The following is a 12,679-nucleotide window of genomic DNA, read 5'->3' as shown; positions in this document are numbered from 1 at the left end:
AGAAATGTCTGTTGCAAAGAAAGAAAACATTCTCACATAGACAAAAGGCAGAGTCTCTTTCAGACTCTGCTGTGCCCAATTCCAATGCACTATGAAACCTTCTGACCCATGTCAGCTGATTCTAACCAGAGACTCTGCTGGGCCCTACACAGGCCCCAGACCCACACAGCTGGCCAGCAGCAGGACATGTGCACGGTGGACAGGGGCACCAGAGACATATGAACCACACACCATGGGAGAAAGAATGCCGGTGGTGACAGTCACTGACTTGGCAGCATGTGCACAGCACCAAACGAAGGCGACATGGCAGAGGACAGTGGGATCTGTGTCAGCTTGGGGTGGATGCCCAGGATGACAAACCCACAGACCACTGGGACACGGGGTGTTTATCACACATGTAGTTGAAATCCCTGAAAGGAACAGGAGAGGCCCTTCAGCAAGTCAGATTATTGTCGTAAGTCCTCGTTAGCCCCTGGTTTGTTACTGAGTCATGAATCACCGGAAAATGATACTATGTTGAGGTTCTCGATGGGATTCTCCAATAAACATACAGGATGTTCACGAGTTTCCCAGTAAACATAAAACATGTGAGCACAGTCCTAGATTCAGCTCTTCCTCCTGCTTGTCACACTCTGACCCACACCCTAGTCTTAGCCTCCCTGGGATTTGAGTTAATTTCCTTTTTCTTCAGTTCCAGCTGACATTCTATATATCCATTTATATGAGCTTCTAGTCCACATCAGAGTGGTCAGGCATTTATGCAATGTGTGATATGCTGGCCCAGTATACAAGTATCAACCAGGTGCCACACTCAACTAATACAACATTGTTCACTTTGTTCCCTGGGCTATGCCTTACAACCTGTGTCCAATAGGTACCTCTTAGTCCCTTTACCTTTATGTTTTTCATCCTGACTTCCAAATCTCCTCCTACCTGCAAATCTCTCATCTCTTCTCTGGGTATGAGAGTCTGTCTCTATTCTGCTTGTTTCTTTATTTTGTTCTTTAGATCCACATAGAAGTGAGATCATGTGGTATGTGTGTTACTCTGTCTGACTTATTTAAATCAGCATACTGCCCCCCTAGGTACATCCATATTGTCCCAAAATGGTAAGATTTCACTTTTATAGCTGAGTGAAGAAGATGGGTTAAATTCCAAACCAGTCCTTTTTTTTATATCAATGACTAGATTTCAATTTGAGGTTATTGCTGAGGAAAGTGACATAGGACAACTTTAACTTGCTACATGAGGAGAAAAATCACAATATGAAGAACAATAATTCTGGAAGTGCTGGCTCCAGGCTTGTTGAATCCCACCATCCATGCACCTGGGAGGATCTCTTCCCAGTTCTGCACGCAGATCCCTGCAGAATGTGACTCATGTTTGGGTGATGCCCATCTCCTGTGGACAAGATAGCACTGTTCCTGGGATCATGGGCAGACATGAAAACAAATGAAGGAGGGAGAATACAAAGCTTCTGAAATTTACTTCTCATGAACCTGAGATGACCTGTCCCCTTGCATTTCTGACTAGATCTATGCCCCACATCCACAGATCCACAGGCGGTGATTTTGAAAATGAGGACAACTGCCATGGTTGACCCGTTTCATAGAAATTTAGAACCACCAGTGGCAGAAAGGAAGGCTATTTACATTATTTATTTACTCGGTGATCGATGGTTAAAGAAAAATGATGACCTTCACATGAACAAGATTATATTTACATCTTTTATTTCATGTTAGTGGTTGTCATCAAGATTTTCCATAACAAATTTCTATAAGTTTAACATTGTTACTCAACAGTCTTTACCTGCATTTTCACCTAAGCAGTTCTAGCCATGACTGAGTTTCTTCTGTGTCCCCAATATTTGAACCTGGTTTTACCACACAGTCTAAAGAATAAAAACAAAAGTGAAGTAGGGAGGCTGCTGTACATTCAGCACTAAACTCCACTCAGGAGCACTGTCTCATTCTCTATATAGTTTATGCTTCTGCCTCCCAATGATCTACACAGATGTTTCACCTCCAACAACACCAGGTCCACATACTCTAGGGTCACAACCTGTTCTCAGTTCCTGCTCTGATCACTTTGTAGGGGAAATAAGGTCAGATGGAATGTCTTGTCTCCTGAATTTGAAACTTTCACACTTTCAATTTTCCCTCTGATCACAAGGGTTGAATTATCTTGGTGTGTTCATTAGTGAGGAGTTTCAAATGAATCTCTCATCCTAAATCCAGTTTGTTTTATGACTATTTTCTCTTCTACTTCATGTACAGGTGTGCTGAAGCTGTTGGATTAGTGATGAGGGCACAGAATTACATGTGGAGAATAATTCCTAACAGACACAAACTGTAGGAAAAGCCACACTCAGGGACTATGTCCTTCATGTGACTGTCCAAGCACAGAGCTCCCTATATAGTAGAAAGACATGCAAATAGGGCCCCTTTGCTCATAAAAAGCAGCCCAGCCCTGACCCTGCAGCTCTGGGACAGGAGCCCAGGCCAGGATTCCCAGGTGTTCCCAGCTCCTGCTCAGGACAGAACACACATCTCTCACCATGGAGTTTGAGCTCAGCTGGGTTTTCCTTGTTGCTATTTTAAGAGGTAATTTATGGAGAACAGGAGCCACAGAGTATGTGAGTGGATATGACTGAGAGAAACTGTGGACAAGTGACAGTTTCTTGACCTGATGTCTTGTGTTTGCAGGTGTCCAGTGTGATGTGAAGCTGGTGGTGTCTGGGGGAGGCTTGGTGAAGCCTGGGGGGTCTCTGAGACTCTCCTGTGTAGCCTCTGGATTCACCTTCAGTAGCTACCAAATGAGCTGGGTCCTCCAGGCTCCCGGGAAGGGCCTGGAGTGGATTGGTGAAATTAAGTCTGATGGGAGTACACAGAACTATGGCAATTCAGTAAAAGGATGATTCACCATCTCCAGAGACAATGGCAAGAGCACGCTGTACCTGCACATGAACAGCCTGAGAGCTGAAGACACAGCTGTGTATTATTGCACTACCTACACAGTGACAGAAAGTCAGTGTGAGCCCAGACACAAACCTCCCTGCAGGTGGGCCCAAAGCACCAGGTGGCGCTCTGGGCACGTGAATATAAAGACACTCCCAGAAGCAGGTTCAGTTGAAGGTTTGGGCTGCTTTTCTGTCTGGTATCATCTACTTTCAACAGTTTCTCACAAAGAACCTCCTTGGATTCCTGGTTCTGCACTCACTTCTTAAGCCTCTGAGTTAGAAGAATATGGATTAAAGAAAGACAACTTTCTCAGAGGTAGTGAAGCTACCACAGACTCTCTCCCTCATCTGCACTGTCTCTGGATTCTCCACCACAACCAGTGGTTCCTGCTAGAACTTGATCCAGCAGCTCCAGAGTAGGGGCTGGAGTGGAACAGGTGCATGTATTCTGCAGGAAGCACTAACTGTAGCCTGTCCCTCAAGAGCTGCACCTCCATCTCTAGAGATATGCCCAAGAACCAGTTCTCCCTGCAACTGAGCTCACCAAGGTCAAGGTTATAGCCATCAAGGACAGGGCTGTGTATTACTGTGCAAGACATACAGTGAGGGAAAGTCAGTGTGAACCAGACACAAACCTTATTGAGAGATCTACGAAGGCTGGGCTGCAGAGGGTGATGTGGACACCAGGGTGTGCTCAGGACACCAAAGGGCACAGTAGAAAACAACCCTGACCCTGGCCCGCAGAGATTCTCATATCACAGAACTGCTTTCATGGGCCCCCTGTTCCTGCATCAGCACCTGCTTCTGCTCCTGGGGAGAAGCCTGCCCATTGTCCCCTGTCATACTTCCCATGGGGGCACTGGCTGTGAGCTCTGAGAATGGGGACCTGTGGGCTGTGGGTCAGGGTGAGCCCTGCATGTCATGTTAGTGTTGGACATACTGACTGGACAAGGGTCCCCTAGGTCTGACCTTTACAGGACAAAGCAGACCCTTCTTAGTGTGTCTTTGCAGTTTGAGAGGTGCTGGGAGAATGGGAAAGCACAAGAGTGGGCACTCTCCAGTGTTCATGCCAATCATGTGTGGTTCTGTTCTGTTGTCAAAGATGGTCACTCATTAGATTCAGGTCAAGGTGGGGGCCCTGCCCATTTTCCAGGAGCAAGGAAAATGGGAGAGCTGGAGTCACTAGTATGAAAACCATTGTGATGTGTGTGTGTGTGTGTGTGTGTGTGTGTGTGTGTGTGTGAGAGATTTATTGGGCACTGGAAGTGTAGTGGGTTTAGGGCCACATGCAGGGATCCTCAGACAGGACCTTCTACCACAGAAACCTGAAGACATCAGAGCCCCCCACACTCCAAGAGTTTCAGGAATCATGGATTCTGGCTGAGTCAGTGCATCTGGAAGCATCAGGAAAGGGGCTCCCCAGTGACATCAGAGAGCTCTGGCTGGGGGTGCTCCCTGCAGAGTCACTGTGTTTTAGGAAGGCCAGATCTCTGTACTTGCACATGTTGAAGCACATGGTGTCCTTGAGAGAATACCCTGAAGTCAGGGAACAGCCTTGGCTACAGATGCTGAGGTGTCCATTCCCTGTGAACCAAGACAGGACCCTGCCCTGCAGGACATAGGCAAAGCAGCAGATGACACGTGGGACCTTGACTGTGGACTTTGAGCCTGCAGGCCTGTGGGACATAAATGCTGTTGTCAACTAGCTCCTTGGTCCTTGATATGCAGTTATAGCAGCCTGAACAAACTCAGAGAGGGGAGTCTGTTTCTTTGTCTTTTCCAGATTCTAGAACTTCATTTTTCCCCCATGGACTCTCCTTCCTTCTCCACAGCCTGGAGCAGCTCATCTGATGTGAGGGGTCATATCACTTTCTTATTCCCATGGCCTCTCATCTCCCTATGCTTCCCTGAGAAAGAGAGGTGAGATGCAGCTTTCTCATCTTCGTCTAGAGCTCGACTCTGTCTTCACCAGAGGAGAGAGGCAGGAGCACCCACAGCCCAGGGGAAAATTTGCCCTGGAGCTGGGAGACAAGTTGCATGTGGCCAGCTCTTCTCACACAACTAGGGAGAGACTGGGATCAGGCACCATCAAAATTCTGGGACTTTTGTAGGGCACCCCTTCTCTTGAACTCACTCATCATGTATATCAGGTAAAGGGGATACCCTCATTTATGAGACACTTTGGAATTAGATCAAAGTGCTGCCTCATCCCTTTGAACATAAGAAGAAATGGTGGACTAGAAGAGTCAGTGACACGTGAATTCTCATGCATCTTTCATCAGATTCGAAAGGGGATTACCATTTGGTCAGATTTGGTAACCCAATATTTAAAGATATCTAGAAATATCAATTTCCTCACTGTGATTTTATATTCTAATATTATTTTTTATTTTATTTGGAGGTATATATATATATATATAATAAGCCAAACTTTTCTCCACAACCTCTCCAGCACTTGTTGTTTGTTGATTTGTTAATGATGGCCATTCTCAATGGTGTGAAGTGGTATCTCATTGTGGTTTTAATTTACACCGCTCTGATGGTTAGTGATGTTGAGCATCCTTTCATATGTCTTTGGGTCCTCTGTATGCCCTCCTTGAAGAAGGGTCTGTTCAAGTACTCTGTCAATTTTTAATTGTATTGTCTTCCTTCCTAGTGCACTGTTGGTGGCAATACAGACTGGTGCAGCCACTGTGGAAAACAGTATGGAATTTTCTCAGGAAACTACAAATGGAACAGCCTTTTGACCCAGCGATTCCACTACTGGGATTATATCCTATGACCCTTGAAAGACCATTTTAAAAGAACCTATGCACCCCAGTGTTCATAAGACCATGATTTACAACAGCCAAAGGCTGGAAGCATCTAAGTGCCCATCGATAAGTGAGTGGATTAAAAAAAAAAGTTATGGTACATTTACACGATGTAATACTACACAGCAGAAAGAAAGGAGCTCCTGCCCTTTGCAATGGCATGGATGGAATTGGAGAGCATTGTGTTAAGTTAAATAAGCCAGTACATGAAAGACAAATACTGTATGATATCACCTATAAGTGGAACCTAATGAAAAACACAAACACATAAACAGAATACTGAAATTAAGAAGAAACTGACAGTAACCAGAGAGAAGGGAGAAGGATAATGGGTAAAATAGGGGAAAGTCCCTCAAGGAACAGATGTAAAGGACACATGGACAAAGCCAAAGGGGGTAGGTTTGAGGGTGGGAGGTGGGAATGGGTGGGACAGGGGAACAGAGTGTGGTGAAAATGGGGACAATTGTACTTGAACAACAATAAACTATAAAAATAATTTGATATGTTTCAATTTAATATTAATTTATGACTTTTTTACTAAGTAAATTCACACCAAGCACAAGCTGGAGAGAGTCATAATTTTTATGGAAGGTTTTTATTGTGGCTACATCTCCCTAATGCACGCTCAGGGACATTTCAGAGTCCCTAAACCAATTATGCATGTGTACATCTGTGAATTTTTTATATGATAAAATAATTATGGTGTCAGCTTAACTGACATCTTTCCTCAGCATAGTATTGTCAGTAATGCTGGGATTCAGTGGAGGAAAATCAGGGAAATTGCAAGCATAGATTTGATCATAGTAAATGGAACCTCTACCCTGACAGGTAACCCTCACTCCCATCCTCACTCAGCCTTGTTTTTGGGGATGGTCACAGTAGTCAGAGGTTTCAGGGTTTTCCACATAATCTGTGATATTCTTATTGTGTAATGTACTCATTCTTTCATCAGTCTTGTGGTTTCAGAATATATCCTCTATGTAGGCTTCTCTTTTAACTACCTTAATTAACTTTTTATTGGGGTGTTGGGACAAATATTTTAATAAAGATCAATTCCTCATTATTTTAATGGGTTTATTATTCCATGCTTTTACAAAATCTCCCAGAATTTGGCCAGCCAGCATTGTCCATGCTGATTGGATATGGTGGCCATAGAGACTAAAAGAGTCTCTGGTTGCAGGAGTGAGTTGCTGTTGGGAAAATAACCCACAGATATGAGAGTGACTTTGGATCTGGCTAAGGGGTAAGTGATGGACTTACTGTGAGTCTCATGGCACAAACATGACTGATTTTCATGAGGAGAGTGTTAGTAGAAATATGGGTCTGAAGACTCTACCAAAAAGTATGGGACCTGGATTAGGCACATTATACCATCTCAGAAAATACCTAAATGTCCATCAACAGGAGTGTCTCTGGCTTCCACTGGGTTTCTCCTAGGCGTTGATGCAAGAATAAGACCTAGGTCTGGTGAAGCTCACACAGACTCTCTCCCTCACTTTTGCTGCCTCTGGGCTCTCTTTAGTCAGCTATGGAGTGCACTGGGCTTGCCAGGCACCTAGGTAGGGGCTGGAGTGGGTATTGTTACATGGTATGATAAAAGCACAGACTACAATCCAATGTTGAATTCCCAACTGAGCACCACCAGGGGTCTTTCAGGAGTGAAATGTATTTAACATTGAACAGCCAGAGAGCAAGGACACATTCATGTATTAATGTGTCAGACACAGAGAGGGGAATCCTGCATGAGCCCAGACACAATCCTCCCTGGAGGGGTGGGAGGGGAGAGAGGAGAGAGAGAGAGAGAGAGAGAGAGAGAGAGAGAGAGAGAGAGAGAGAGAGACTCCTGTACATGCCCAGACAAGGGTTTATATGTGTCTAATGTGGGTTTGAACCCCCGATCTTCAGTAAAAAGATGACAGTCAAAGCTACTGTACCAAACTGTCCAAGGCTGGGGGGTAATTCTTAACAGACATGCACCTTTGGACAAATCACACTCTGGAGCCATGTTGTTCTCCCCACCACCCAATCCCAGATCTCCATATATAGCAGGAAGACATGCAAATAGGGTCCCTCAGCTCATGAAAAGCAGCCCAGCCCTGGCCCTGCAGCTCTGGGACAGGAGCCCAGCCCAGGAGTTGCAGGTGTTCCCAGTCCCTGCTCAACACAGAACACAGAGCACTCACTATGTAGTTTGAGCTCACCTGGATTTTACTTGTTACTGTTTTAAGAAGTAATTCTTGGAGACTGAGAGGCACCTATTATGTGACTGTATATGACTGATAGACAATGCATGAGTGAGAGTGTGCTGACCAGGACATCTCTGTGTTTGCAGGTGTCCAGTGTGAATTGAAGCTGGTAGAGTCTGGGGGTGTTAGTAAAACCAGGGAGTCTCAGACTCTCCTGCATGACCTCTGGGTTCACCTTTACTATCTACTATACTCAGGCTCCATGAAGGTGCTGGAGTGAGTCTTAGACATTAATGGTGATGGAAGTACCATGTACTATGCCAACTCTGTGAACTGCCATCACCATCTCCAGAAAAAAAAATGCCAAGAACTCACTGTACCTGCAAATGAACAGCCTGGGAGTGGAGAAATCAGCCATGTATTAATGTGCAACAGACACAGTGTGGGAAGTCAGTGTGAGCCCAGACATAAACCTCCCTGTGGGAGACAGGAGGGCTGGGATGCAGACGGTGTTCAAGACACCAGGGGAGGATCTTGACCTTGGGGCAGAGAAACCAGCCCCAGGAGCAAGTGTGGGTCTTGGCTGGGAAGGAAGAACCTTTCTTTTGGGAGCACAAATCACCTCCCAAAGCTCTCAGTTGCAGCTAGGGACACTTTTTCTTTCTGTGTGGCGATGATTCCCCACATTATCACTGAAGACAACACAGGAAGAAGTGCTACTGTCTGTCTGCAGGTGAGATTCCACCTTGTGCCAGCAGACATTTCTTTAACCACACTCCTGCATGTCCTTTTCCTTTCTTGCAAATGACCTCCCTTGTGCTCTCGTCTTATCTGCAGTTGAAAACATTTCTTCAAGGAAGGGACCAGCCCCATCTTGTCCCCTGTGTGCTTAACACAGACTCTGTGCCTCCGACACACACACAATGTGCTCACACATCTCCTTCCTTCCAACAGGCGCCTCTCACCCCACATAGGTTATGGCTGTCTCCCAGGACCTCCACCGCTGGGGTCTCTGTCCTGCTTGCCACACGTTACCTTGTTGCCCCTTCCTCATTTACCAGGTGGATGGGGAAACCCACATCTTGTTTCTGCAACCACAGTATTTTAGTCTGATTTTCTTTAGTTTCCTTTTGAAAAGGATACATGATTCCATTTATGTCCCAGTCAGAGAATTCTGGATAATCTCCCCATGTCAAAACCTTTAAGTCAGCCATCCCTCTCTTAGTCACATCTGCAAAGTTCTGCCATATAAGAGAACTCTCACTGGTCCGAGCAGCAGGGATTTGGATGTTCCTCAGCATCCAGGTTCAGTCATCCCAGTGCCCTAAGGACCAGGTTCTCAGCTGCATCTCAGGAACCTGTGGACAGTTTCTCTCCTGGGGTAATGGAAATTGTGTGGGAAAGTGTGAGCATGTGCCTGCATGTGTGCACACATGTTGAATTATTCGCACATGTTTGTGACTGTGTGATGTATGTGCACATGTATGATTTAATCTGTTATGAGTCTCCTGCAGCTCACAGAACAAAGACCTTCCCACACAGTAATAAGAACCAGGCCCAGGGGAGATTTCAGCCCATTAGAAAGCCTGTGTTTCCCCCTCTGTCAGCTGGGTGTGAGCCTGAGGACACGAGTGTGTCATGGATACAAGTGGCTTTGGGATCTTCTCCTTGATGGAAACAGATTTCTGATCATCTTAGGTAATGCACTTAAAGAAGCTGAAATGTGAAGTCCTTTTCCCCAGATGGCCTGACCCGATGAGCTGCATGAGTCAGGCTCAGCCCTTGTGAAACTCAGAGATGGGTTGCAAGAATGAGGTGTATGGGATCCAGGGGTAGTGCTCACCCCAACTTTCCTCACAGAACAGAATCTTGACCCCAGGAACATGTCCCAGATCCAGCTCTCCCTCCACCTGTACTCTGTGACCACCAAGGACATGTTCCTGGGTCACTGTACCATACACATGGAGCAAGTCAGTGTCAGCTAACGCCAAAGTCTCTCTTGAAGGTTTAGGTTTGGGGCTGAGCTGCAATGGGCTCTCTGGACACATGAATGCCAGGGACCCACCTGGAGAGCTGGTGAAAAGGGAGTCCAGGAACAGGATTTTTGCATTAGCATGTAATCTGTCTCCTTGCATAGAAACTACTTCTCACAGACCTTCCCTGCTATTATTGCATTTACATGTGCATCTGTTCTCAGTGTGTTAGTATGTCAGTTAACCTGTTCATATGTATGTGTGGGAGGGTGTTACTGTGTGCTTTTCCAGCACCTAAAAGTTTTTGTTAGTGAGTGCTGTGTACATGCACATGTGAGTTTATGTGTTTCTAAGTGTTTTATACTGTTAGTACTGACAAGACATTTATGAAAGAGCAAGGGCTTAATGTTTCTTTACAGAATTTTCTACTTTTCTGCAAACGTTTAGTAGCTGCTGAAAATATGTGTGCAACACATCTTAGTATAGGTATCTTTTTTCAGTGTTTTTTTACCTTTTCACCCATGAGTCTGAGCTGCATAAGAGTCTTGCTAGTTGGCTGAGCTCTGCGTGCAGCTCTGCACCCATCTCCCAAGTGGGTGCAGCTGCAAACAGTGTACCCCTCCCTGTCCTGGTCCAAGATCCCACCATCGTCATCTGCTGACAGGTCTCATCAGTTTCAGGGCTGGTGGACCTCACCTGTCATCTCATGGTCAACAGGGATCCCAGAAAGGCCTGTCATCTCAGTGTCCCAAACACACCCAATTCTGTCCTCTGGAGGAGCCCTTCTCTCTTGCAGGAAGCTGTGCTAACACCACAGTGGGGACATGGGACTCTGAGGATGGAGATGAGCCCCATGGAACTCCTTCAAGTTTTCCTCCTGGATCCAAGGGTGTCAAGCTTCACTGTGGGTGGGATTTGCATTGGGAGTGTCCTGGGTCCCAGGAGCAGTTCAGGGGGCCCCTGACTCCCAGGGTCTGATGTTCAACAGGTCCAGTCTGTGATCTTGATGATCAGACAGGGCACATATTTAATCAAAAACTCTTTTAGAAAGAAACAGATGGCATTGTTATGATTTTAAATACATTTCATAGTAAATTCTTCACTCTGTAATAATGTGAGCACAGAGTGGATACATCTGCTACCAGACACTGACCAGCATACATCTCGTCCTTTTAGGGCTTGAATGGGACACACACAGTCACACACAGCCATCACAAAGTCCTACATACAGCCAAACAGTCACACACAATCCAAGCAAATCAAAACAGATTCACACACACAGCCACACACCATCACACACAATCACACATGATGTTACTATGCAGTCCAAGGGTCACACACACAGACACTGTCAGACACACAAACAGCATGCACACAACCACATACTGCAAAAACAACCAGAGAGTCACACAGCCAAACTCAGTCTCACGGTGTAACACACAGTCTCACAGCCATGCAGTCTCACAGTCACACACAGTCACAGTCACAAACAATCACACAGTCATGTACACTGCCACGCATACTGCCACACATGCTGATTCACGTGGTCATATGAACACCCCATCACACAGTCACAGACTCATTTTTGAAAAGACGTGCATTCACACATGAACTGTGATACAAATCTGCTCATGCCATTGCACACCCTTTCCTCTGTAACGTGTCAGGGTGTTTTCTGCATGTAAGCGTCCAGTCCACAAAGTGCCTCAGGCAAAGGTTTCTCCTCCTACAGTTGTTACAACATGTACTCAGGAGAGGACCATAACTAACATTTATATATTTCCTCCTACAGTAGTAGTTATTATAAATAAACTTATGTGTTCAGAATTGATGCCCCTCAGAATTGATGCAATACTGAGAATTAATAAGTAAATTTATAACTGTAAAAGTATAATTATGAATAATTTTGCAGTTATTGCCCCAATGCTTTTAGGAGCCAATTCAAAAAGTTATACCAACTCCCCTTTAATCACCAGATATTAGATGATGGAATATCACCACCAACTGCTATGTCACAATTCAAAACTATAACTTATGTATGTCCATAAGTACAATTCAGCATACTGAACTTGCAATTTAACCTATGACTCTGTGTTTCCTAATACCCTATATACAGTTAGGAAAGTGCATAATTAAATAAATGTCACATGAATACAAGAAAAGTTTGGGGAAAATGTCCAGGATGAGTTTACAGGGGGTAAAATGAGAGGGAACCCCATGTTCTGCCAGGTGGCTGAGGTATCTCTTCCTCTGTGCTGCATTTTCTGCTCCTCTTAGCAAAAGAGAACAGGTAAATGAAGACAGAAAACAGAAGCCTCACCACACTGCAGTGTAAATGCAGGGTGCTGGGAAGAGTGGAAAATGGGGCTGACCTGTTACAGAGCTCAGCCAGCTCTCAAAAACCAGATGTAAAGGGAACAACATAAACTTTTTGAAAACTAATTTTATATTTTTTTAAATTGTCAATTGTGGTAGAAAATACTAATGTACCATTTTAGCTCTTCCCTTTAGCTCTGTTCAGGGCTGTCCTTCTGTGACAGTCTGATTTCTCTCATCATAAAGTCCTCAAGGTCCATCCACACGGAAGCATCTGACAGGATCCCCATCTTCAATGCTGTGTAATACTCCAGTGTATGCATGTGCCCCTTTTGTTTATCCCTTCATCCGTCAAGGTGTATTTAGATCGTTTCCACCTAGTGTCTGTTCTGAAATTTCTGCTATGATTGGTGGTGTCTAACCATCTCTTTG

At 45.1% G+C, this 12,679-nt stretch overlaps 1 gene segment (V, D, J or C); it reads left to right on the top strand.

Annotated features, from left to right (window-relative positions):
- Positions 1-2,492: 2,492 nt before the first annotated feature.
- Positions 2,493-2,936, top strand: LOC123817869. The segment is given in 2 exon segments: positions 2,493-2,603; positions 2,706-2,936. Coding segments are annotated over 2 exon segments (258 nt in total).
- The last annotated feature ends 9,743 nt before the right edge of the window (positions 2,937-12,679 follow it).

This window comes from Phyllostomus hastatus, unplaced genomic scaffold (genome assembly GCF_019186645.2).
Source record: "Phyllostomus hastatus isolate PE091 unplaced genomic scaffold, TTU_PhHast_1.1 phas_contig_2201, whole genome shotgun sequence".
Lineage (NCBI taxonomy): Eukaryota > Metazoa > Chordata > Mammalia > Chiroptera > Phyllostomidae > Phyllostomus > Phyllostomus hastatus.
Note: the sequence above shows the minus strand (reverse complement) of the source record. Positions and strands in the feature narration are given on the sequence as shown.